The sequence below is a fragment of the Urocitellus parryii genome, chromosome 12 (assembly GCF_045843805.1).
Source record: "Urocitellus parryii isolate mUroPar1 chromosome 12, mUroPar1.hap1, whole genome shotgun sequence".
NCBI classification, from domain to species: domain Eukaryota; kingdom Metazoa; phylum Chordata; class Mammalia; order Rodentia; family Sciuridae; genus Urocitellus; species Urocitellus parryii.
The window spans coordinates 18,955,304-18,982,539 of NC_135542.1; the positions used below are offsets into that span (position 1 = coordinate 18,955,304).

General features: G+C 46.3%; 1 protein-coding gene across 1 annotated transcript in view; it reads left to right on the forward strand.

Annotated features, from left to right (window-relative positions):
- Nucleotides 1–27,236, forward strand: part of LOC144249643 (xylosyl- and glucuronyltransferase LARGE1-like) — a 255,934-nt gene that overhangs the window by 158,230 nt on the left and 70,468 nt on the right. The window contains exons 6-7 of the mRNA XM_077791753.1: nt 24,380–24,492; nt 26,671–26,796. Of these exons, the coding sequence (XP_077647879.1) occupies nt 24,380–24,492; nt 26,671–26,796 (239 nt within the window). The remainder of the gene's footprint in view (nt 1–24,379; nt 24,493–26,670; nt 26,797–27,236) is intronic.

Consider the following 27,236-nt stretch of genomic DNA (forward strand, 5'->3'; position numbering starts at 1 on the left):
CAAAGTTTGCACCACCTTCCACGGCACCACTAGCTGGGGACCAAGCCTTCAACACTTGAGCTTGGGGCACATTTGACATCCCAACTCTATCACCTGGCAAGCAATAACGCTCAAAAAAATGGCAGCCAAGACTCCCGACGCAGCTGTGTGGAGTGCAGGATCAAAAGCTCACGCGCCATTGGAGATGAGCAGGAGGCTCATCTGTGGCTGGGGCGGGCTTAGGCCTGAATGCTAAAGAGGCAGGACCGCCTTATCCAGCAGGCTGGGGGTTGGAAACAATAGTTTCCCGACTGGCCCCAGAGAGAAGCCACCTGCACCCAACATCCTCTTCTCTTTTTATTGTCTCTATTTATGTCTTGTCCCTGAGCCAAGTTTTCTTCTCTCCAGACTGTGGCTGTAGCATGTGCAGACTGATTCAAAAGCACCCACCCGCAGCCCAGGGCACCCAGCCCACCCCGTCCCTGTAGCCCCGCCGGGTTCTCTGAGGCACCCCAGCAAGGCAGCCAAGCGAGAGCCCCCTCGTCAGACCTGACGGGGGCCTCTAATTAAACTGAGCACTGAAGAGTTTTCCCAGCTGCATCCTGAAAATATGGCAAGAGATCCCCTTGCCCTCCCCCCGGAGCCAAAGCCACTGTTCCAGAAGAATCACTCACCATTGCTTCCTCCCTTCCTGAGGCATGGGCCTCAGAGATATGTGTTTAATTCCAGGCTTCCAGAATCTCACTTAAGTGCAAGGGGTCTGCTCGCCACCCTCTCTCAGAGAGGCCCTCTCTTCTGAACTATTTTCCTTATACAATCATCCTGTTTCCTTGGTGGGTCTGGCCCTAAAGGCTCATGGATTGTTTGTTTGTTGTTTTCTAACATGTATTTTTTAGTTGGACACTGTATCTTTATTTTATTTTCATGTGGTACTGAGGACCGAACCCCTTGCCTCATGCATAGTGGGTGAGCGCTCTACCACTGAGCCCCAACCCCAGGCCCAGGCTCCTGTTTTTCCTCTCTTTTGCTAAATAAATCACAGGCTGCTGAGTGCTGAATAGAAAGGAGGGGGGAAAAAAAATCAAAACTTCCCCAGCTGAGCCGTGCTCCACCTGCAGTTGCCTCAGGTGAGCTGGAACGGCTGCATCTGCAGGCCCCGAATGCAGAGTACTGGGCTTGTCACTTACTGCTTGTGCAGCATGACCTTAAGGTAGTCAGGCCACTTCTTCAAGCCCCTTTGTCCTCTCCTGTGAATTGAGATTGATAATACTGGCTCAGACCATTTGGGCTCTATTCCTCAGCTGGGTAGCTTATAAGCAGCAAAAATTTATTTGAAGCCAGAATTCTGGAGACGGGGAAGTCCAGGATCCAGGCAGATGCATTTTCTGGTGAGGGCCCGCTTTCTGGTTCATGGACAGTACCCTTGTACCCATGTCCTCGAGTGTGGGAAGGGATGAGCCAGCTCTCTGGGGCCCCTCTCACAGGAGCACTGTTCTTACTCATGAGGGTCTTGCCTCTATGACCTAATCTCCTCTCAAAGGCCAACACTACAAATCAAAGACTGTGTTTCTTTCTGGAAAGACAGTGGGCACTCACTGACCAGCCACCATGGCACTGACATATAGCAATATATAAAGATACGTGCCCCTTATTCCCTGACAGGAAGTGCTATTAACAGTTTGCTGTTTATTCTTTGTGCTTTCTGCATGTGTAACTATCTTCTGCTCCTCTAAATCTGCATCTTCTTATGCATTGTTATGTGCCCTGTTTACTTAAAAATGAAATATTGCATGTCTTTCTAAATTAGCACATAAAGGTATGTTTTCTTTCTCTTTCAGAACTGCACAGTTTTCCCACTTCATGGGTACACCATAATTTATTCTTTTCATTTCCTACTGCATGGTATTTTAGTTGTTCCTAAGTTTTCTCCCAATTATGAACAATACCCATATGTAGACATCCTTATTATTTCTTTTTGTTTGCTTACTCAAGTATTAATATACAATAGATTCTAAGGAATGACTCCACTATATCCACTATATCGAATGTTAATGGAGATTTTAAATTTTGATAGATCAAAAATGCCAAAAGTATCATATAGTCAAAAATAGGTCATATTTTGAAGTAAACCATTTTAAAATTAAAGTGCATGTGCACCCCTATATGTTTCTGTGCTGGGCATGTAGCCTCTGTATTGCAAAAGAATTAGTATTTTGCAGAGCATCTACTTACTAGAGAGCTAGCTTCAGCTTTTTTAGATGAAGCAGATGGTCTCTGGCTAAAAGGCCCAGGCTTTGAAGCCATAAATCATGGACCAGCAGCCTCCTGGAGCAGAGCCTTTTCCTCACCATGGATTGCTCTACCTGGCTCTGTTTTTGAGCACTCACTGGGCTGAGTTGACCTAACCCAGCATAACACAAGGAGTGGCCTCCCATGCAAATTCTTTTGCTTTGCTGTGCTGGCCCTGGGAAGGTTGGGGCTTCTCTGTCACTCACTCAGGTCTTTAGCTCCCAAGAGCTTACAGGAGCTATGACCCAGAGCCCTGTGTGGCTCAGTGTGCAGTGAAAGACTGGAAGGAAGCTCATGATCCTGAACCTCTTCTCTATCAAGGGTCATCCGGCGGCCTTCGTTCTGTGCATGATTTTCTTGAAGATATATTTAGGATGGGAAGAAACATCTAATTTCTTTGGGGCTTCTCAAGTTCAAGGTAGTAATCTCCTTGATTTGACATGTGCTTTCATGTGCATTAGCTCACATAATCCCCATTTTACAGAGTAGCTGACGGAGGCTCGGTAAGGTTAATGGATTTCCCAAGCTAGCAGAGCCAGGAAACGCAGAGTCCAGTGCTTAAGCCTGCCTTCTAGGCTCCAGGGCCATGGGGCTTGGGAAAGTTTCTTAGTTCTGGGGATATGTTCAGCCCCCTCCCCGGTAAGCAAAGTTAGATGGCTGTGGACCCTCCTACTAACATTATGACTTCCAGGACACTCAATGGCACTGGGAATTCATGGCTGTATATTAGAATCACCTGGAAAGATTTTTATAAAGTCCTGGCATCCAAGACTCACCTCACACCAATCAAATCAGAATTTCTGGGCTGAGACGCCCAAATGCCAAGCTGGTGGTTCCTATCAACCCTCATGTCATTCCTGAGATTGTATTATTTCTACCTTCACTCCTTTTGGGGGCGGGGGGTGAATACCGGGGATTGAACTCAGGAAAACCCAACCACTGAGCCACATTCTCAGCCCTATTTTTGTATTTTATCTAGAGACAGGGTTTCACTGAGTTTCTTAGCACCTCAGTGACTGGCTTTGAAGTCTGGATCCTCCTGCCTCAGCCTCCCAAGCCGCTAGGATAACAGGCATGCACCACTGCACCTGGGTCTCCCTTCACCACTCTTTACCTGCACCGTTTTGTTAACTGTCACTGGACTCTTGGGCTCCTTAGCTGCTTGCATTTGGTTACATTCCTTCAGCAAAGATGAGTGGAGTATCAGCTGTGCATCATGTCACACCCCACACTAGGTTCTGGGGATGCTTGGGTGGCAAAAAGAAGCCACACAGACTGCTCTCAGGAGAGACCTACTGACGGTTACAAACCATTATAGTGCACATGATGCAGAAAGCCTGTGGGCCCAGAGAAGAGGGGGCCAGCAGGAGGCAGCACCAGGGGCCTATTTCCATTCCTGCCGCTGCCTGGATCCTGGCCCATAATCTCTTACTTTCCCTTATGGCTGACAAAACTCAGCTTAAAACACCAGGGATCACAGACAGGGAGACCAGCCTCCTACTCTTTCAGTCTCGTTGTGAGCTGCTCCCTGTCATCCACCATTATGCTTAAACAGCCCTCCTTGTCCTCCTGAGCCCTCAATTGCTGCATCTTGTTTTAGAACATATTTGACATTTCACCGCAGCAGGTCCAATGGATTTGAATCGGAATGGCGCCGAGGCTTCTGAATTGGTTAGCAGAGCCCCATGGGACTGCTCCCAGTGAAGGGGGATCTCGGCTAAGGTAATTATCCAAGAGAAATAGCCCATCTCTCAGCCTGATCGCTGTTGCACCAGGCAGGCTTTGCTTACCAGGCCCGCATGCATTAAACACAGACGTCACGGCCAGCCCAGGGAAGCAGGTTCGTCTGTAGCCAGGCTCAGTGACAAAGGCAAAAGACAGAGAACCTGGCCTTGTCTTCCAGACACCCAGCAAAAAAGTGGGAGTGGCGAGGCAATAAAAGTGAAGACACATTTATTATGTTTTCTTAATCTTTTCCAAGTCTATTTAGTATCTTCCTAATGAATATTTAACTGTTTACAGCTGAATCTGACATGTGCCAAATCTGGCTGTTGCCTGTTTTTTATGTCCTGAAGCTAAGAATGGTTTTAACACTTTTAGATAGTTGAGAAAAAAAAAAAATTTAAAGCAAATCTATTTTGTAGCACATGAAAGTTACATGAAATTCAAATTTCAGTGTCCATTAATAAAGCCCCGTGGGCTCACTGTCACGCCATTTATTTTCATTTGTCTGTGGCTACCTGAGGGTTGCAATGTCAGAAGTTGAGAAGTTGCTACTACAGAGACCTGAGGGTTTCCAAAGTCAAAAATATATACTTTCTGGCCCGTTAAGAAAGAACTTGTCCACCATGGTTTACAGCAAGCAGAAACAGTGGGTCTGGAGAAGGCTACAGCAGACTAGGGTTAGAATCCTGTCCGCACCACTCGTCTTTCCACAGCTGATGAATGGGAATAAGAACCCGATGCCGATAGGCTGCTCTGAGGAACAACGGAGCTGTTGGAGATGTAACATAAAACCCAATGGCCTAGAACTGGGATTGACATTCAGCAAACCTTAGTTACCTTCGCCCACCTAATTATACACACACAGTCTCCTGTCCAGGCACTGAAAGAAGGACAGGCTTATAGGAGCCCTGGTCATGCTCACAGCTGCAGAGATGGCACCGAAGCTGGGGAGAGAGGGAATGGAGATATTATGTCTATCTGATTAGAGTTGGCTCTCTCCTACTCCACGCTTCGCAGGAGGTCGGGGTCAGCCCTGGCGTATGGAAGGGGTTTAATAAACTTAATAAATTTAATATCATTGAATAATAGATGTGTTCTCACATTCTCTAATAATTGGTAAGGTTCTCTAATACCTGGCCTGCAGAGTCAATCAAAATGAGGCCCCAGGTTCTGCTCCTCTGTGCCTCTTCACACAAGCTCACTAATTTCTGTCCCCATGTCACCTGAAGATTCAGGTATTCAGAAAAATATTGCCTAGGATTGGTGTCATGACTGAATGAAACTTAATGCATGCCAGAGACATCTGCGACCCCAAAGAGGGGAAAGGCATAAAAAACTGAGTGACAGCTTGAACATCCAAGTCAGAACACTGATATTTTGGAATGCAGACTTCCTTGGGAGCTGTCTTGACGATTTGAGAGCAGGGATCCTGGCATGGTCTGGAGGTGGAGAGAAAGAGGAGAAAAATTCCAAGATGTAAATCTGGTCTAGCAGCAAGCGTCAGCATTTAAGGGGCAGCTTTATGGAATGGACACACAGGAAAGGGAACACGTGAACTGTTCAAAAGAAGCGGGGGAAGTGGACAGAGGATAAGCCAGCCATGTCGAGCGGCTGGACAAGTGTGCGATGGGGAAGAGCTGTGGTCATGAAGCCAGCCTGGGTGAGCTTGACAGTGAATGAGAAGCCACCAGTCATTTGCTTTAGGCCTGGAGACCTGTTGCAAATGAATCACTAGGTCCCTCCTAATGCACCCCACACCTCTTTCTCTTGAGCACATACTTCTTCAGCCTGGTTTCCAAGCTTGTTTCTGGTTTCACAGTTCTTTGGATTTATTTTATAGTGATTGGTTGATGAGGCAGAGGAAATACCTAAGTGTAATGGCAGTTCATCCCCGTTGTGAAGATTAATCTTTGTAAGTGGGGGGCCAACATGATTCCTTACACTGATTGCTGACACTGATTTTTAATGGTCTTTGATATAATAGGCGAACATAACCACAGATTAGTAAACAGGGACCATGCATCTTTGCAGGGGATGAGGGATAGATTCTCATACATCAAGAGCACAGTACTGTGTAATGGCACCAGCAGCTTCCAGAGCTTTAATTCACTCTGCACCAAGTCCAGTGCTGGGGCTTTCCATGCTGTCCTTGCATCATCCCCACCACGTCCTTGGCCAGAAGGACTGCACACTGTATTCATTAGCTCACTCTTAGTAGCAAAGCCAAGACTGGAACATTGATCTTTCTGTCACTCCAGCCTGTTTTGCCTTATGTATATGATCTGCTGATATCTTCACTCCCTACCTGTGAAGGCAGCAAGGGCAGAAGGAAAGAGAAAGGAATGGCTTTAGCTTGCTGTTGCTACCAGGATTCTATGATGGACAGTAACAGGGACAGAACTCTCTGAGGAGGTGGCATTTTGGTCCAGACCTGAAGAGTGACCTCAAGTCAGCTGTGCACAAACCCAGAAGATAAGAACACAGCAGACCAGACATGGCACTAGCTTGTTCTGGAATTGGCCGGGGAAGGAATCAATCCAGATGAGACCAGGAGCTTTTACGAATCTGTGGTTATGTTCGCCTGTTATATCAAAGACCATAAAAATCATTAAAAGACCAAAGGCTTTCTGGGCCATGATAGGATGACACAGAGTCTGAATCTTGTTCTGTGACACAGTGGTAAGGGTAGCACCTGGCTGGGATATCAACACTCTTTCGTACTTGGTCAACTAGCAATAATAGATACTGTGAAATTTTATTTATGAGACCTTATTCAGCAGTGACTTCACGAGACCTTTCCTTGCATATCGACAAGGTGGTATTGATTTGCACACTAAGAGTCCTTGCCCCTCCCCAACATCCCTGGTCATCTCTCCAAGTGTTCATATGATTGTAGACTCTGAGCTACAGGTTCCTAATTCTGTGTTTCAACTGTTGAGTATTCTCAGAGAAATGGTGGCTTCTTCCCCTATGCTTCTTCCTGGCCCCTTGCAGCTTCTTCTGACTCTTAGGTGATGGTGCAGATGACTCTGGGATGTGGAGCCTGGGGAAAAATGAGCCATCCAGCACTACCTGAGGCCTCTCCTCACTCCCTCTCCTCCCATTTCCTCCTCTTGGGATTTTCGCCAACAGACGTGCTCAAAAATCTTTGTATGATTAGAGAAAGTTTTTTTTAATAAAATGGACTAATATTCTGCCAAGAGTGTAATATTCCCTACAAGAAGCTTGCCTTTGGAGATAAAGACTGTGTTATTCCCCCACAGTGCACAGATTCTCGAGATCAGAGATCCAAGGAGGCCGAGACACTCCCCAGGGTCTCTTAACCAAGGGGTGTCAGAAACTAGAATCAGATCCAGATCTGTGTGGCTCTAATCCAAGCTCTTTCTAGTGCTCTCTACTTAGACCAAAAGGCAGATAATGGGCCGAGGAGGTCAGCCAGAGAGAACTTCCTACTAGGCAGCATCTGTGACATCCTTCGCCCTGGGTGGAAGATGGGTCCTCATTTAACAGACGATCAGATTTTGACTGCATGGCCTCATTTGTCCTGGCAGAAGGCTAGAGAGACCCCTACCTCACCCCCATTTATCCAGAACCAGCTACCTACTTCCTCCAGAGTCCTGAGAGGACTTTATCCCAGTAGAGGAAGCACTGCTTATGATGACCACCTGCCCTTGGCAGCTGGCACGGGAGAGGACCTGTGGTTGTGACCGTCTCATTTGTGTGTATCCCAGCACTTTCCACAGTTAGTCACTCTGCAGATGATAATGAGGGCTCTGAAATACTGCTGGGCAGGCCTCTGGCTCATTTCAGATCTCACGCCCTCGTTTGTCCATTCATTCATAAACATTCTCTGCTGGGCCTGCCGTGTCCCTCATGGACACTGGTGTGCAGCAATGACACCATCTGTGCCCTGGGCAACTCCACATCTCACGGGGACAGGACGGAAGACCGTCCAGCAGTGAGATGAATGTTGCAACAGCATCTCAGTGAAGAGGAGGCAGGTGGGTGGTGGGCTGTGGTCCTGGGGGCTTGAGAAGAGAAGGCTGGGAGGAAGGAGGAGCAGAGCGAGTGGAGACTGAGTGGAGGATGGGGAGAAAGAGCACCTCAAGTCCTAGAAGAGCGTGCAACTACGCTGAGCCCCTTTGGAACTCAGAACTCTGGCTTTAAAGAGATTCATAATGGGTTCTGAAGGGATCCAGGGGCAAGAGAGAAAAAGGTAAAGGAAGCACTGCTTATAATGACCACCTGCCCCTGGCAGCTGACAGGAGAGAGGAGAAGTCCTTCATTCTCTTACCCTGCTACCCAGCAAGGAGCCCATCCATCGGGGAGCCCCTGTGCTGGCCAAAGAGACTAAGAGGCCCCCAGATCATTGCTCCAGTATGGCTTCCCCTCACTTCTCAGTCCCTCATTTCACAGAAGCAGAAATCCCTTTCTGGAAAAGAAGATTCCCCTGCGTTAAACAGGTCCGTAAGAGGACAGTGCAGTTTGGCCCCACCACTTTCCTTACTTTGGAAAAGTTATCATCAGAGGAAGGGCATTTGCCACTTTGAAAGCTGGAGCCAGGGTAATTCTGCACATTCTTTTTAAAGGATTGGCAACACAACAAAGCTAGTTCTGATTCTTTGTGCCCAACACTAAATGCATGTCCCACTAATCTAATTTCTAGAAAATCCTCTTCCATAGGCCCGTGGGTTTTCCCTCGGCAGGCTGGCGAAGAGCAGATAGGCCCATTCATTAGCACGGGTCAGACCTCAAAGTGCTGCCAAGGCCCCGTGGTTACCAGAGTTCCCTCCCAGTGGGTAGGAGCCGGTACTGACAGTCCCAGCTCTAGCATTTGTTGAACACTTGTTGGGAATGTGGTTTTTCAGCTGAATTATCATCATGATTAACCTCACAGCAGCCGTGAGCAGACGCTCCTTGCCTTCTCTAGTGTTATCAGCTGGCACAGGGCCTTTGCCTCTGAGCATCAGCATGGCATGGCGCACTACCTCGCCTCCTGCAGGTCTTGGCTCAGATATCCCCACTTCAGAGAAGCCTGTGCTGACCACCCACTTAGCTCTCAACATACCCTGCTTCTCCTTTCCTCTCTGCCCTGCTGTATTTTTATTATCCTTTATGCTATATGTTTAGCTTACTTTCCTCTTCTGGTAGCTTACAGGCCCCACCAGGGTGAGGATCTCTATTTTCTAGTGGGTTCCAGTACATAGGAAACTCTCGAAAGACACTAGTGAATGAGAACAATAAAACATGATATCCTCCAACCTATTTTGCAACCTAGGAAAAAAAAGTTTGCAGAAATTAGCTTATGTGTCCCAATATGGAAAAGAGATACTGGATCTAGACTTAATCTGGGTCTCAGGCCTCGGTGTTTTTACAACACCATGTGCCAGCACTGGACCAAATACAAAGCCTTCTGTAGACCCATGGTTGAATCAAGACATAAGGAGATGCTACTGCCTGCTGCTTCCATTCAAGTGTTCCCTCGAAGTCCGCTTATTAGCACACAGGATGACAGGATTTGTCTTAATGAAGGCGTGTTTTCCAGCCCCTCCTCTGCTGTAGGACTGAGATTGTGGAGATCCAGAAAAAAAATAAAGGCTGGTCTCAGTTTTTTTGAGGTTCACTCCTGTTCAGCAGCAATGCAGGACGTTAACACTGGTATCAGGAAGACCTACTGTGTGCCATATGCTGTGTTGGAAGCTGTGGGTACAATGAGACATACTGGAGCTCATTCTTTGGTGATACAAGGCGTCTACAATAGCTACAGCTCTGAAAAAGACAGACCAGGTTACATTGGTTTGTTTGCGGCCACAGTCCTGTCCTAGTTATGTCCTGCTTCCTCTCGTGGACACCAGTATTGGGAAATGCATGGGCCTTGGAGCAGAGGAAACTGGGTTTGAATCTGGGTCCTCACTTTTTAGCTCATTAGTTACTTATTCAGCCTTTTGGGGACGTTTTGTGTAGGGAGCAGTTCATGGGCATGCCAGGGGCCATGCCTGAAACCTGGTGTGCTGCTGCCTTTGTTGTTAGTTATCAGTATCATCAGTAAGTGTTATCATCCAGCTTCTGAGTGGGTGGTGAGTGGTGAATTCCATGCCCACAGAAAGAACCTAGTTTTGGTTTAAAAACCTACCCCAGGTAATAACCACAGCTCCCTGTTAAATTGAGACTAATCATCAGGGGCACAACAAAAGGGACCGAGAGCAGGTTGAAGACCTCGCATCCATATTCTAATTCTGCCACCATGTTGGATTCCTGACCTTGGGCACTGACCGGACACCTCTGAGTCTCCCTTTGCTCCTCTAGAAGATGCAGAACTTGCCCTGGTGAGTCCAGTGTCCTCCCCAGTCCGTGGGCCTCTGGCTCTGTGGTGTGGCTCTTCATTCAGCATGCTACAGGTCTACCCAAGTCAGCACAGAGTGTCACTGGAGTCAGGAAGACCCAGCTGTGCCACTCACAGCTATATGCCATCTTGGAGCTTCATTTTCCTTATTAAGTAAACTAAAACATCCCGATTTCGTGATGTAAAAACCTCATAGGATTAGCAGACGTCACATACGGGCATACGGGCAACAGGATCCTGTGAAGAATAGATCTAATTAGATGGCTCAAGCTATTTCAGTGAAAGGACTGTTATAGGGATGGAGGGACAGGACTACAGGTCTCGATGGAAGAAGCAGAGAACTGTAACCAGGTCTGGCCTAAGAAATCTGGGTTACTTTCTTATGAAGGACATAGCCAACTACCACAGAGTAGGTGATTTGTACAACCAAATGTGCATTCTCATACTCCTGGAAGCCCAAGAGGGAGGAGTGACAGGGGATTCCTCCTTGGCCTGTAGGCAGCCGTCTCTCCGTGTGCCCCCCGTGGTTTCCTTCCGTGTCTCTGTGTCCTGATCTCCTCTTGCCAGTCGGATTGGAGTCAGGAAGCTTACCCTAAAAGAAATACGTCACACCCCATTTTGACTTAATCACCCTTTAAAGATCCTATCTCCACATACAGTCACGTTCAGGGCGGGGGGGTAAGGAATTCAACATAAGACCTCGAGGGGACACGATTCAGTCTACCAAGAAGCAGGAGGAAGAGGCAACGCTGCCAGAACCCGGTGGGGACATGTCCTGGAGGAAGGCCACCCTGCGGAGGCTGCAGCGGGGGAGACAAGGTGCTCTTGGAAACAGTCCCGTGAAGGGAAGTGCCCTCTCTTTCCTTCCCCCCTCCAAGTCTGTTTTCAGTGCTTCCAACAAGCAGGAGCCTCGGGGATCCCAGATGATTCACTGCATGGGGGTGAGTCTGCAGGGCACAGGGAGCAGCAGGATGGACTCGCCAGTGGATTCGTGGAGAATCTGCAGTATAATACTTAGGAGTCCCTGGCACGTAGGAGGCATGCAAGAAGTGTGCGTTCCTTCTCCCTCAAGAGCATCGATGCCAAGTAAAGAAGTGGGCTGTGAGCTTCACATACCTCACTTGATGTTCTTGCAGCGAGAACATCAAGCTGGTTTTCTTTGAGCCTGGGAACAAGTGCATAATAAAAGCATGCACAATGGTGCCCTTCCAGTCCTGCTCACTTTGCTCGAGTTCAGAACGACAGAGAGCTCTGTGCCCTTTGGGCAGCCATTCATTCATCCGTCGCTGCATCAGACGCCAGCACATGTTCAACTGGTCAGAACTGTTCAGCCACCCAAGCTCCCTCACCCCTGTTGGTAGGCAAATGAGACATTATCTTGTGCAGTGAAGCATCTACCAGACTGGTAGGGAGAGGCAGGCTCATTATGTGTAAAAAAAAATTAAAATCTCCATGCCAACAAGCAGGTCAGCACATCTGACTTCCATTCAGAGAGTTGTAGTCATTTTTCAATAGCTGGTGTAAGGCTTGGGGAGTGTCAGACATTCACTGTGCCGTGCCTCTAGGCTCTGCTGTGCCATCCTGGGCTATTGTATCTGCCTCCAGCTTTTCTGAGCATCGTTTTGTACTCCATTTTATTCAAGAGAGATGATAAGATCAATATCTTGGTACTCTATATATGGTTCCCTATAGCTCCAGAAACACCTTCCTGAAAGAGGCAGACAAGCAAGTCCTAATAACTACCTTGCCCGTAGTGGCCTGAGCATATTCAGGATGTCTTTCTTCAATGTCTGCATCTCCTACTTTTGTCTCAGATTGGGTCCTGTAAGAAACTTGATCTCCTGATGAATCTTCTGGGTGGAGGAAAACAAGACCCATGGAGTAATGAGTGTGATTTATGCCCTGGGTTTTGGTCATCTAAAATGGGCATAATTACTCAGGTTCTAAGAATTAATGATCACCCAAAAATCTGTTCAAATCTGAAAGATGACAGTAAGAAGATGACCAAAGTCCACAACTTAGCGTCCTTAAGAATTAAGTTATTCTTGTATGTTTCTCTGGAGCAAGGCAAAAGGTTTTTGGGTGCTGATGCTTAAGTTAATTCCCTAGAACTGCCATACCAAGGTACAGGTTGGGCATCCCTCATCCAAGGTCTGAAGTTGTAAATGCTTCAAAATCTGAAACTTTTTGAGCATCAGCATGATGCCCCAGTGGAAGATTCCACACCTAACCTCAGCAGACAGAATGCAATAAAAATACAGGTGCACTTCAGACGCTCTGTATGACCCTTGGGCTGTGCACAGAAGACATGTGAGAAATACAGAGAAAGACTATGTTAGACTGAGGTCCTATCCCTGAATCATCTCATTATCTATGTACAAATATTCCAAAAGATGAAAAAAATTCCAAAATCTAAAACATTTATGGTCACAAGCATTTCAGAAGGAGTAGTAGACATGTGCCACAAACTAGGTAGCTTTAAAAAAAAAATAGAAACTTAATCTTTCTGATTACGGAGGCTAAAAGTGCAAGTCAGGTGTTAGCCAGCCCACGCTTTCTCTGAAGCCTCTGGTCACAGCCCCTTTTCTTCTTCCAGCTCTGGGACCCAGGCTGGATCCTGACTTGCAGTATCATAACTCCTACGTACTCCTCTGGGTTCCTGTGGCCATCTTCCCTCTGTGTCAGTCTCTCTTCTCATAAGGACATCAGCCATTGGGTTAGGGTTCAGCTTAACACAGTACAACCTCATCCTACATTGATTACATCTGCAAAGACCCCATTTCCAACTTAAGATCACTTTTACAGGTGCTTGGGTTAGGACTTGAACATATTGTTTTGATGGCCACAGTTCAACCCATGAAAGTGCTTTTTTCGTAACTGTTTTTTAAAACCACTCTCTAGTTAAGAGGATTTTTTTTTTTTTTGGTAGAATCTTCTGAGGTCTGAAGAGTTGACCAATCTGGTGCCACGTGTTATGTGTTGATAGAGGGACATGGAGACTCGTAGAAGAAGGAGAGAGATCACAGAAAGAAGGGTAGAGGGCCTCTGGGAAATAAGTCTTTGGCCTTCTTTATTTTGTGTTAAATTGTTTTACTTTAAGCCAATCACCTTTCTGAGCTTCATTTTACTCAGGGAAATGGGGATGGGATGGGCTCATTGAGTTGATAACTTCTTTGAGGATCAGTCTAGCTTAATACTCCATGGTTTCCAAAAGACTGATAGGGTGGGCAGCCATCACCTCCTATGCAGGGGAGTCCAGCCAGCTTTGAGAAATGGGTCTCTACTGGTGCATCGTTAGACATATAGAGCCAGAGACCACTTGTCTCCAATCATCTTTAGAAACCACCTAGATTAAAAAAAAATAAAAATAAAGAGAGAAACTAAAAATAAAAATAAAGAGAGAAACTCCTACAAACCATTAAGAAAAAGGCAAACAACCCAATAGAAAAATGAGCAAAAGATTTGAACAGGCATTTCCCAAAAGAGGATACCCAAATGGGCAATTTGCATGTGAAAAGATGCAGAGTTTTTTCGTCATTAAAAATGCAAACTAAAATCCATAATGCAATACCACAACACTGTGCCAAGTTTAAACCTTTTCCAGAAGGTCTAAAATGCAAAAAGCCAGAGAATGACAGTTATCAGTGGGAACAGAGAACCATATTACCTTGCATGCACAACTGATAGGAGTAGAAATAGCAAGAACTGCTTTGTGACGTCTACTTAAGCTAAACATGTGCCAACCCACTGACCCAGGAAGTGCACTCCTAGGTGCACATCCAGCATACCTGTGGTTACTAGTGGTTGCTTTGTGTTCAGCTCTTGTATCTTTGCAAGAGATGATTTTAAGCAAGACATGAGGCATAGTGAAAGTACAGCAATATTTATTAGAAGACAAAGAAGGAGGTAGGGAAATGGCACACTCAAGGGAGAGATTGGATCCTCAGAGAGGAGCACAACAACTCATTTCTTTGTGAGCTGGGTTTTTATTGGGTTTAAGGGGTAGTTTTTAGAGGATCTCACCTAAGCATCACCTCCTAACTCTTGATTGACCATTGGATGGTATCAGGTTTCTAAATCCCTATTGTGTAAGTCTAACTCATGAGTGTCCAAGGGAAACCCACATAGGCCAAAATTCGTAATTATAGTAAGTTTAAATAACATGTCAAGACCTAAAGAGAACTTTGGTCATCCTGACTCGTGCTGGCCAATTTTACCTGCACTTGGTTTTGTGGACCGAGTCCACTGAGCTCTCCAGCCTCTGTCAGGGCAGACTTTTTTTTTTTTTTCTTAATCAAAGGAGCAGTCTTGGGCAAACACTCCTCAGCCCTGTGAATAAGTACCTTAAGTCAGAATCGGTCTAGGATAAATTTATGTAATTTGTTTCTTTAAAATCATTTTGAGAGTTGGCTTGTAGGCTCCATCTGGCAAATTAACCTCTTAATTTCTGTGTCCCCACCACTCATGTCTACCTGCCACCTATCACTATGACAATAAAAGATGCACTCAGAATGTTTCATAACAGCTTCCCAAACTGCAAGGAACCTAAATGCCCACAAGCAGGATCAATGGAATAAGATGTCATGACATGACACATCATTAGGCAGCATTAACATGAACAAACTGTAACTGCAGGCTGTGTTACGGGCAGACTTCACGCACATCAGATTGGACCAAAATGCCAGTCACAAAAAGGGTGTGTATTGTATGACTCGATTGATAGGAAGTTCAGAAATGAATAGATCTGAACTACGGTCTTCGCTGTGGGGATAAGATAGTGCAAGGAGATTCTGTGCTGCCAGAAATATTTTGATTCTGGTCTGCGTTTTAGTTACGTAGTGAGTTCACTCAGTGACAATTCATCACACTGTATACTATGATTTCTGTACTTTTCTAAATGTATTGTGTTCATCATTATAATGTTTGCTGATAAAAGCAAAAAAGAAAAAGAAGAAATATTCTGCCAGGTATTAGCCAGCCACCAAACCCCAAGTTCTTAGCCCTGTTACAGTCTTGGCCAAGCGTTGTCAATGAGATGAAGTGTTAAGTGTTGTTCTCTTAAAAGACTTTGCCCATGACCTGAGTTCCAACCACTTCCTCTGCCTAAAACATACTTCTTTCTGTCTGTTTGAGCATCCGTAGCACTTTCAAGCTGTCAGGAGCAGGGGGCCATTTATTTTCTCTCTATCCCAAGTACCTGGCATGTACAAACTGCTCAATAAATATTTATCCAATGAGTGAATAAGTGAATGACTACTAGCCTTCTATGGCCTTTCTACTGTGTCTTATCCACACTTTGATAAAACCCAGCAATATCAGCAGAATGTTTCAGGTGGAAGGTCCCATTTTCTCTCTCTCTTACTCTGGTAAAAGAGCTTTTAGCAAGGAAAAAGTTAAAAAGCAATGGTAGACCACAGAACCTTTTAATTTATTTGATCAAAAGTGAGTCCCAGGTAAAATCAGCAGGGGATTTTAAATTAAGTCGTTTTTAATAAACTTGCCTTCTTATTGGGTCATGCATGAAAAGAGAACTCGGGGGCTTCAAAGCAGAGGGAGCAAGTGGTGATTTCGAGGGTCATTTTCATAAACATCTCTGGGATGAGAGCCTCCTGCTCCCAGGAGCTTCCTACAGAGCCGTTGCTCAGTGCCCACTTAAGGTTTCTCTGCTCCAGACCAGGGAGTAAAGCCACAGGAACCGCTGGGGAACCAAGGAACAAATCTTCTGTTTGGCTGGCAGCCTGTGCAATACAGGTGGAGCTGAGAAAATGCAGACAGAAGCCATGGGGACCCAAAGTGAAGGGGGCCAGCATCTATGAGATTCCTGCAGCGGCCAGAGCTGGTGAAAAACCACCTTCGAAATTAACTCTGTACCATGTTTTATGGAATCCTCTTTAACTCTGCTTCCTGTAGGGAGTCCTAGACTTATTCCCTTCTTTAGTCATTCTTCCTCAACATCCGCTAGCATCCTGTGCAATGTCACTGTGGGAAATGCTGAGTTGAGTAATAAAAGGTGGAATTGGAAGCCTGCTGGGCACCAGGCTGCAGGAGTCACGTGGCCACTTTGGACCTCAGCTTCTCCACCAGGTTGAAGGAAGCACGTGGCCTGAATTGGCTTAGCCAGGCCTCGCCTTATTCTTCAGCTTGGCTAAAGCCTGAAAGCGGGCTGCAAATAAAGAAAAGTAGGGGGGGATGAAGAGGAAGTAGCCGAAGATCTCTTAACCCGGGTCTTCCCCTTGCCTGCAGGAGGAGTCTGCACATTCCGAGAAGGGCCCAAGTGGGCTCAGGTACAGAAAGGCAGAATCCCCCAACACGCAAGAGGGAAGGGTGGCCTGAGTCAGCTCTGAAACCTGTCCTGATGAAACAGTCCTGGGCTCCAACTAGTTACCCAGTCACTTAGGGGAGATGCAGCCCTGTGCTGGGGGACTGTCCTCATGGAAGTCCTGCCCTGACCTTCTTGATGCAATGTGTGGCCTCCTCCCAGGTTTCTAGGGGCAAGCTGGCTGTGATCTGTGATCTCTGACATATACTCTCAGGTCCTCTAGGAACTGCTGCTTTGATTAACTGGGTCTGATCACACTTAGTGTGAGCACATTCTCAGACACACTTACATGCACACACATACAAACACACACACACAGCATCATTGAAAGACCACAGTTAGAAAATGAGATTTACTTTGGCACTTACAAGGTAGTTTTTTATAAAAGTATCCATTTTTATAAAAGTATACAAGCATAGATATGTGTTATTCTAATTAGGACCCCATTCTTAATTTCTTCATTTGTGAAATGGGGATAATTCCATCACCCTTGCATTTATTTTTCTTTTCTTTCTTTTTTTTTTTTTGGTACCCAGGGGCACTTAGTCTCTGAGCCACATCCCCAGTTATTTCTTTTTTATTTTTAATTTTGAGACAGGATCTCTTTAAGTTACTTAGGGCTTCGCTAAATTGCTGAGACTGGCTTTGAACTTATAATCCTTCTGCTTCAGCCTCCAGAGTCACTGGGATTATAGGCATGCACCTGTGCGCCCAGCCTCCCTTGCAAATTTGTTGCAAGAATCAGAGGTCTTGTAAGCAAACTACTTGCTCCAGTAGATAGCAGTTGCTTGAAAGATGATAGGTATCATCATCATTGTCACCAGTTTTCGCCTCCGTTTTGCAATTGCACTGGTAAAAATCAATGTCTGCCTCATACAAAGAAATTTTTAAAAGTACGCTTGTCTCTTGTCTCTGCAGATACCTCCTTATGTTGTCTGCTATAGAGCTATCAGTTTAGAGGGGAAAATTGCCCTCCAATGCCCAGATGAAACAGTGTACCAATGGACCAGCTGTTCAAGGGAGAAGTCTTTGGTTTTGAATTTATTTTTTCATTCATTCATTTCCTGTTGGGTCTATGCTCCTGCACAGCAGTTGTAGGTGAAGCCCTGAGGCCTGGCACCCCCTGATCTGCTCCTCTGAGAGGCCCTGTCAAATCTAAGCCACTCTGCCTCCATGCAGAGCACTCCAGGGCAAAGGGCCGGCTCCGTACTCCTGGACCCAAAGGCAAACATGGAAATGGGCAGACTACACAGCAGCAAATGCCAGACAAAGGCCAAAATCAAACATTTTGCCACCACATTATTCCTGAAAGCAGAAAAGCAGTGTCAACATCCGACTTGGGGCATGCATTTCAAAACCAGATCTGTGTCGTTTCAGCCTGAAAAGGTGCAATTGAAGGTGCAACCATTTTCATTATTTTAACCAGTGTGCACTTAAAAAGCTTGTCCCTGCTTTGCCTACATGCACATGATTTATATTAATTCAGGTGGGAATTATACAAGTTCCAGTGAGTGAGAATTAGGCACCTTAATGGGGAAATGCACAGTTTCTGTGACTGTTGTTTATTAAGCTTTTGTGTACCACTTTATATTTCAAAAGCCCTTTCTAGTCATTAGTTACAATATCTCCCCAGCACCCTATGAGTGAGGTCAATAAATAGCTGGGGTTGTGTTCATCTTAGAAATATTGTTTTTCAGCTCTTTTGGTTATTTAGAGTTCTTTTTCTCTTGAAAGGACTGTTTTTCTGGCCTTTTTACCACCTATGTGCATACTCCTAACCTTTGAAGAAACGGGCAGATTCTCTCCTAAGCTTCTATCAGTGTGATTAGATTTCACATTCTAAGCAAACTCCTAAGCTGCTTAGGAACATAATTTATGCACATAATTTTCCATGTGGTGGATTTTCTTGCCTTTGTTTTTATTTTTTTTTTCCTTCCCTGTGGTTGTGTCTCTTAGCTGCCACTTGCAGGAACCCCAGGGGATGTCCTAATAACACTGGTGGTGACACCATAAACAGACTATAATCAGAAGACTGAGGGGCCCGGAAATATGTAAAAATGTTGCTGGTATATCAAGTGTCCAGTACGTTGCGCACACACAACGGGACATTGAAGATTTTTCAAATGATCTGTAAATTCAGGCTCCTTCATGAATTACTAGGTCAGGATATTAATGATCAATTACTAGTTCTCAATTCAGCATTAATGGATCCTGTTCCTACTGTATACTTTTTTGTGGTGCTGGGGATTGAACCCAGGGCCTTGTGCATGCAAGGCAAGCACTGTATACCAACTGAGCTATATCCCCTGAACTTTTGAAGATACAATTAATCCTCCAAAAATGTGGGATTGTCCCATATTACAAATAAGGAACCAAGGCTCAGAATCGTAGTGGCCTTTCCAGGAGTCACTTCTGCAGTGAGTAACATCAGGACTCATTTTCCCCATACTGTGGTTCTTTCTCTGCATTCAGCCTCCCTTTCCAGGGTGGCTCCAACAGCACCCGTGTCCCCAAGATTCTTTCTGTTGCATTAGTGTGAGGACATGAGGATATTTATTTTATGACTAACCTGTAGCTAATTATAGATTCATGCGCAAACACAAATGTTTTTCCCTGTGCTACACAACTTTAGGTATCCTCTTTTTAATCATCTTTTTGGGGAGAAGAGGTGGAAATGGACCATTACCATTTTAGTTCTGCTACTCAAGTGTGGTGGGGAAATCTGCTATCTACCTGATCATCATTCAGAAGCCCATCCCAGTGAATCCCCTGTCCTGCAGGGAGAAGCCTGGCTGGCTTGACCTTCACTCTTGTTGTCTCTCACTGAGATAATCCTCTGCATCCTGAAGGTGATGGTTTAGGCATCCTTTATTCAGGAAGCTTTTCCTTGATGCTTCCCCTTGACTGCAACCTTGCTCCTTGTCCCCCAACGACCACAGCAGTTCCACCACCTGCCATTGGTCAGGAAGGTGCATCTTGCCTCTTGTTAGTTACCATCCTCTTCCCTGTTAGGCTTTGCTCCCTAAAAACAAGGATTGTGTTCCACTCAGTTCCCAGTTAACTCAGTGAATAAAACAGGGGGAAAATTCCTTGAACGAACTACAGAAAAAATAAGTTCTGAATTCAAGGCCCATATTAAAGGCCAGACAGGGCCCCAGTGGTGGGCTTGTGAGGTCAAGGATAGCGCACTAGCAGACCTGGAAGCTGCGATTCCCATGTGCCATTGTGCCAGTTCTGCTGGAAAGAGTGATCTGATGGAAAGGAAAAGAATTAACTCGTGGCAAAACTCAGATGGAGCTGCCCTAACCAAGGGTCAGGGCTTGTTCTTTAAACCAGTCTGAGATACCAGAGGCTTTGATCTTACGGAATGACTTGATAAAGCATTAGGTTGGCATTTCTAAAACAAATTTAGTCCCGGCCATTTCCTTGCTCAAAACCCTTCTCTAGCTCCCAGGAATCCTCAGCAGAATTTCCCAATCAGTGTGCCATACACGGGTGACATTCCCTGAGCTTTGGGGTAATTGATTGGGGCCAGGGCAGCTGGAGCCCCTGGATCAGCCCTTCTGTCCATGGGTTATTAGAACATCATTTTAATCTTGGAAATTGCATGGAAATGGTGGAAAGCACCTGTGCATAAATGAAAGACTTTTCAACTCATTCCCTGCTCACCTTCTAACAGTTGCCCCATAGCATCCCATATTAACCAGCACACTCTCTGGGTCATGCATAATCCAGTCTTGCTACCCTGTCTCCTCCCTCCATTCCTTGGTCCATGTTGCTTCCCCAGACTCCCCACCCCCCTCCCCAGATGCCTGACCAGATCCTAGCCAGGCCCAGTGAGCGCCCCCACCCCAAGTCCCATTAATAAGCAGCACTCATCCTCAGTGACTGCAGTGATTACGTGGAATCCTAGTGGAGTGGGAGTCAGAGAGATGGAATCTGTATTCCCACAGAAAGGCCTGGCAAATGTTGCCCCTCCGGTAAATGTATGTTGAGCTAAGATCTTAAATGTATCCCATGAGACTGGGAAACAACGGGAAGAAAACCAAGTGCAAGTTTGGTTACTACTACTCCATTGGTTAGCACAGAGTAGACACTCAATAAATAACTTGAATGAATGAAAGAAGAAAGGTAAAACTCATTTTAAGTGTGGAATCCGTGAGTCTCAGTGAAGACATGACTAGTAGAGAGAAGGAAGATGGAGTAGTTGGAGATGTTTCAGAACAAGTCGCACCATCAACACTACAGTTCTTATACAACTTTGGAGGCATTTCCTGGCTAAATCCTCATGCCTTTGCCCAAGGAGACATGAATTGGGATCAGGATGTTCATTGCAGCAGCATTTTTTGATGGGGGTGGTTTGGGATTTTTTGGGGGGCACTCGACCACTGAGACGCATCCCCAGCCTTATTTTGCATTTTATTTAGAGACAGGGTCTCATTGACTTGCCTAGTGTCTCATCATTGCTGAGGCTGCCTTTGAACTCTCGATCCTCCTGATTCAGCCTACCAAGCTGCTGGGATTACAGGCCTGTACCACCACGCCCCGCTGCAGCATTGTTTATAACAGCAAAAACATAGGCCATAACCAAATATAGTTCAGGAGGGGAATACTCAAAAAAAATTGTGGTATGTTTATAAAATGAATGAAGTAATTGCATATTTGAAATATTGACATGGTTAAATCTTTTTTTTTTTTAATACCAGTAGGTTTTTCCTTTATTTTTTTTCCCTATAGTTAACACAGGTAAATATACAGTGATACTGGGGCTGGGGATGTGGCTCAAGCGGTAGCGCGCTCGCCTGGCATGCGTGCAGCCTGGGTTCAATCCTCAGTACCACAAACAAATAAAAATGTTGTGTCCACTGAAAACTAAAATAAATAAATATATAAATATTAGAAATTCTCTCTTTCTCTCTCTCTCTCTGTCTCTCTCTCTCTTTAAAAAAAAATATTGCTCTGTCTTCTATCTTAAAAAATATATATATACACAGTGATACACAACCCAACATGATTAAATCTTAAAGAGATAACAGTGGGTGGAAAGGCAAGTCAAAATGGGAAATAGGTGATGCAGAACACCAAAACCAACATATATTGGTTGTAGTCATATACATAGAGAATAAAAATATAAAACCAGGCATTGACATGAAGCACAACCACCACGGGAATCTGGTTGCCTCCATGGAGGAGAGTAGGTAGGATAAGTTGGAAGATCTCTGAGTGGTGGGTATTTTTTACATTAGTTTCTATGCATTTTTTACATCAGTTTCTCTTAGTTTGAAATAACTTATCATTTTAAAAGTAAGTTAAAAACCACATAATTAAAGTCTCGGTCACTGGGATAACAGACTTGTGTTTCTCCATTTAGTCCTCTGGACATTCTTTATCAGACGCAACCGCAGCCCCCAGCTCCAGCTTCAGCCCGATTTTGTGCCCTGAGATGTCCTCTGTTCTTGACCCCACCCCTTTTCCAGTAGTCTAGCAAACAGTGCTGGGTCACATCTGCCACTTAGGCTCAACAAGTCTTAGCACCATTTAAAAGTATCAGTTCTCAACTCGGCCCCCAGAGACAGGCCAGATCTACCGTGGATCACTCTGGAGGCTTTAAAATGTTCATCTAGATCTTCTAAAATCCCCTCCCCCATTTTTTCTATATGTTGGAGCCTTGATCCAACCTAATTAGAATTAATTTTTGCAACAAGACATAATGAAATTCTCTTTCACACATTTGACTCGAGTCTATTTTTTGCATCAATCACCAGTGACTTACATCGCAATGTTCTCTTTAACTTGTAAATGTCTTTCCTTTTTCACCGAAGAAGCAATCAAATAATACATCTGTGGCAAATTTTACTGTTTCTAAAAATATGTCCATATTTGGGGAACAGTTTCAGTGGTGTGCCGGATCTTGCTCATATGGCTCAGGAGGGCCAGTTGTCTTGCATTCCTTCCCAGCTCCGTGTTCAACGACATCACACAACTCTCTTGAAGTGACCCTAACTGGGGGTGTTTACACCATGGAAATTGGCATGCGCTTCGAATGAGGTGGTTTGGGTTTTCTCCAGTAGAATTGTTGGGTAAAGGCCACCAGCCTACCACAAGGGCATGCCAGTTCTCTGAGTAGTGTAGGGCAAGCAGCACTCTCCTCATGTGGCACAGGTAGGAACTGAGAATCAGCCCTCCTTGGCTCTGCGGGGGGTAGACTGGTAGGCGCTGCACTGGCCTTAAAGTCAGGCAGATCCGAATGAGTCTGATCTAGTGACTTTTAAACTGTGAGTTGGACAAGTGTCTGAGTCAGCCCCTCAGCCTCCCCACGGATAAACTAAGGATGATGAATAATACCTTGTAAAGAGCTCGGGGGTTTTAAGGAAGTAGTATATGCAGAAGCCCTAATGAAGCCCAAAGGAGATCGATAAAATGGGCCTTCTGACTTACGAATTCTTCCCATCTCCATGCATGTGTTTTAGTACAACTCTGTCAACCAAACACCCTTCACTCAATGGTGAATATACTTTTTCTCCAAATATGTGCCATTTGATTAAGTAAAAAGTCTTAGAGTCACCATTTATGTCTGACTTGGGGAAATCAGTCTTCCTACAGCCTTAGAAATGTATGTACCAGGTATCGACTGAGTTCATTTTTCAACCGCCTGGAGTTTGCTCCAGTGGCCGTTCTGCTGAGCTAAGCATCCTGAAGAGGATTGATTGGGGGGGGGGGGCTGGGTGTAACCATCCCATCAGCCACACCAACTGCAGTGGCCTACAGGGACATTCTCTTGGCTGTTCGTGTTCTCAGCTCTGGGCTTTCTCTGCACATTTGGACTGAACCTGTTGGTAGACAGCTGTTTCTAAGCCACTCACCTAAGCCAAGATGTACTTCCCAATTAGATTGTAATTAATTGTAGAATTAATTAATTGGCCTGAGCAGTATATTTAGTTGTGCAAGCATTCTTAAAAATACCAAAGGATAAACAGTGGAAATTTCCCTCCCTGTACCATTCCCAATTCACCCAGATCCCTCCCCACAAAAACCCTAAGAAGGTGGGAAGGAGGAAGAATCCAGCTCCTATTACTAGTTTCTTGTGAGGCCAAAGACTTTAGAGCTCATCTTAAAGACCCAGCATCAGCATGGCCTTCAGCTGAAGTTGAAACACATGCTGACTCCGCATGAGCCGGAGAAGACCCTCTGGCCACTGGGAACACTGAGGCCAGCCCCACACTTGTCAATAATTGTTAAGCAGATTTGCAAAGACAAATAAAGTCACAGAGGAGCTGTTTCTGTCTGTAAAGATAAGTCGTACCTAGGCCACAGGTATCAGCCATACTGACTAAGAGTGTCCTACCTCCAGGGAAAAAGGCAGGGGGAACCGAGCACTTGTAAGAAAGGTACTGCTTGTCAAGAGCAAGCTGGGATCGTCACTGTCACTGTTGGGGTAAAGCATGCACAAGTTTGCCATTTTAGCTACATTTATGTTACAGTTCAGTGACGTGAAGTCCACAGCCTATTGTGGTGCGGCTATCACCACAGTCCAGCTCTAGAAGGGGCGAGGCACAGTCACCCACCCCACTGGTTCTCGCTGCAGCCCTGGGGGTCTTGGTGCTTCCTTGTGCAATGAGAATGCCTCAGACACACTGTCCCCGAGAGACTGTGGCTGTGCCAAGCAGGTATGCCTGTCTCTGTCTTACTGTTACCTTACTCTCCTATCCTATGCCATTGCCCAGGGGTGATTCTGCTGCTTCTGGACAAGCTGCGGAAGATGAAATGGGAGCAGATGTGGAGACTGACGGCTGAGAGGGAGCTCATGGGCATGCGGTCTACATCCTTGGCTGACCAGGTGAGTGGCCAAGTTAGGGCTGTTATTCTGAGTGCCTTTGGGTAGGTCAGCATACAGTGTGTTATCTCCATAACACACCTGCAACGATGGGCTGATAAACAGGAAAGGTTTGTCTTGGCTCAGAGTTTCTGAGGTGTCAGTCCTTGGTCTCTTGGCCACGTTGCCTTGGGCCTGTTGCAAGGCAGCATGTCACAGCAGGAGCACGAGGAGGAGCAGGGAAAGTCACTCACCTCCTGACCAAGATAAAAAAGAGAAGAGGAAGAGACCCAGGTTCCACAGTTTCCTTCAAGGGCACATCCTCAGGGGCCTAAAGACCTCCCCCCTTGGCCCCACCCCTCAAAAGTTCCACCACCTCCAACGGAGTTCTGGGGGGGACCTGGGCTCAACCAGGCCTTTTAACACAGTCCAGATGCAAACTTGCCGCAGCCCTTGTGCTGTTGCTCATGGAGATCTTAAAGCAGCTGGCTCTGGGTTATTTTGCCACCTGTTATTGACTCCGAGGGAAAGAGCTGCCTTGGCCCTGGCAGGCTGAAACACTGCTCCCCTCACTGGTTCTTCCTTTGGTTCATTTGTTTGTTCATTTAGCATAGTACCCTGAGCACAGTGGACACCAGGGCCATGCTCAGGAGAGGTAGGACAGATGAATGGGGATGCAGCTCTTGGTCTCAGGGAGCTCATGGTTTTTTGAGGCAGGATCATAACTTGCTGTCAGTCCACTGTGCCGAGAGGAGGTCACTGTCTTCATCAGAGCCATGGCAGGCCCCTACTCCCCCTGGCCCCAGTGCACCACCACTTGTTTCCTAGTCGAGTTTTCATGCCTCCATGGCAAATAAGTCTAACCTGTCAGGCTGAGACCCTGTCCTGGTGACCCTGAACTTGAGGGAAGTACATTTAAGTGGGAAGAACAAACTTCCTGGCTCTAGAAACCTCCCTATTATCCAGGCAACCTGAAAAGATCCTTGAACTCTGTCCATATCAATAGATATTCATAACAAAACCATTTCTCATTTTGACCAGGAAAGTCAGGAGCCTCCAGTCTTTGCCCTTGGATCAACAGGTCACTATAGATTTTGACCTTGCTGGGATGTTGGTGGCTGTCTTGGGAACACAGAGATGATTCCTCTGCATTTTGTCATGTCACCTCCCTAAATCCATGGCGCTCATCTCCGTGCTTCTGTTCAAAGTTCAGTTACCTGAATCCTCAAGTTCCCACACAGTTTTCTAATACAGAGGAAACCAGATACTGTGCAGGGTAACTTTTCTATTTTTTAAGCATTGCTATTTGGGATTTCTCAGATAGCCAGAAACTGATTTCCTTTTCTAAACAATGAGATACGGTATAATGAGTGAGTTAAAGAAAAAAAAATCCTTGGGTGCTCTCTTAAGCCTGAGAGGACATCATCCATCATCCTCATGTTGTAAGTCAGGTCACCAAGGCTTGAGTGTGTCCCCCAGAGCTAGCAATTGTGTGACCATGCCCAGTGAGGATAGTCAGGTCAGCCAAGTCCTGTAGCAAAGGCCCATAACTCACCTCCTGGTGCCACCATCCATGCTGGCTAATAAGTGTGGCCCCTGAGAGAGCTTGGAGAGGAGCCCAAACCAGGGGACTGGTCCAGAGACAAGGGAGACTTGGCCTGGAAAGGGGGGCTGCCTACTCTGGCCTTGTGGCCTGTAGGAGTCTAAGCAGCATCCATCACAAGCCCACCCAATGCCCAGGAAACAGCTGCTGGAAGGGAGGATCTATAATCTGTCTCAGCCCCTGGGTGAGCTGGGCCACTTGTCACCACATAGTTTCCTCCCTGGGAGGCTCAGGTGGAGAACTCTGGGCTCCTGGATGGGACGGTAGGAGGGGAGGAGAAGAGACTTCATTTATTAAATGCCAGGGAGCACAGGAAAGATGCTCCCTTGTCTGCCCCCACATGAGCTCCCTGCCTGATGCTCTGCGAGACCTCAGGACCACAGGCGGCCAGTCGGCCTGCGGCATCCCTACCTCCATCCAAACATCATCGCTTGGTTTCTGGAGATAACAGGCCAGAGAAACGCCCTGGGTGCAAACTGTCCTGTGCCCAGGCAGGATGCCCAGGGCGCCCTCCCACAGGGGACATGCTGCTTCGGGAGCCAGAACCGGAGGCCGAACCCGCTGCCTGCCTTGACCCCGCTTTGGCTCTCATCCCCCAGGATATTTTCAATGCCGTCATCAAGCAGAACCCCTTCCTGGTGTATCAGCTGCCCTGCTTCTGGAATGTGCAACTGTCAGACCACACCCGCTCCGAGCAGTGCTACAGAGACGTGTCTGATCTAAAGGTAGGGTCAAGACAGGCCTCTCGGGGCGGGGCGTGGGCCCCACCCCCAGGGGAAGGGTGAGGAGCCCTGGGGAGCAGAGGGAAGCTGCGTGGGGGGTTGAGGGGGCCCAGATGACTGTGAGGTTGGTGTGCAGCTTGGTGAAAGAGAGGGGGGCTCCAAAGACCAGAAAGGGCATGCTTGTCTTAATCCGTTGGCTCTGTGTATGCTTGCGCGCGTGCGTGTGTGTTGGGGCTTTCTGGAAAGCATAAAGACCTCTGGAGTAAGAACCAGCTTGTATGATTATTTTTCTTGCCATCTGCTGCCAGCTGTTTTGGTTCATGTCACCTCCCCGAAATCCATTCATTTCAGTCAAGTGAAAAGTAAGTGACGAAGTCCTACTCTGTGCCAGGCGCTGTAGATGCTGATGTGAATAACTTCCCATTTCCAAGTCCCTTATGGCA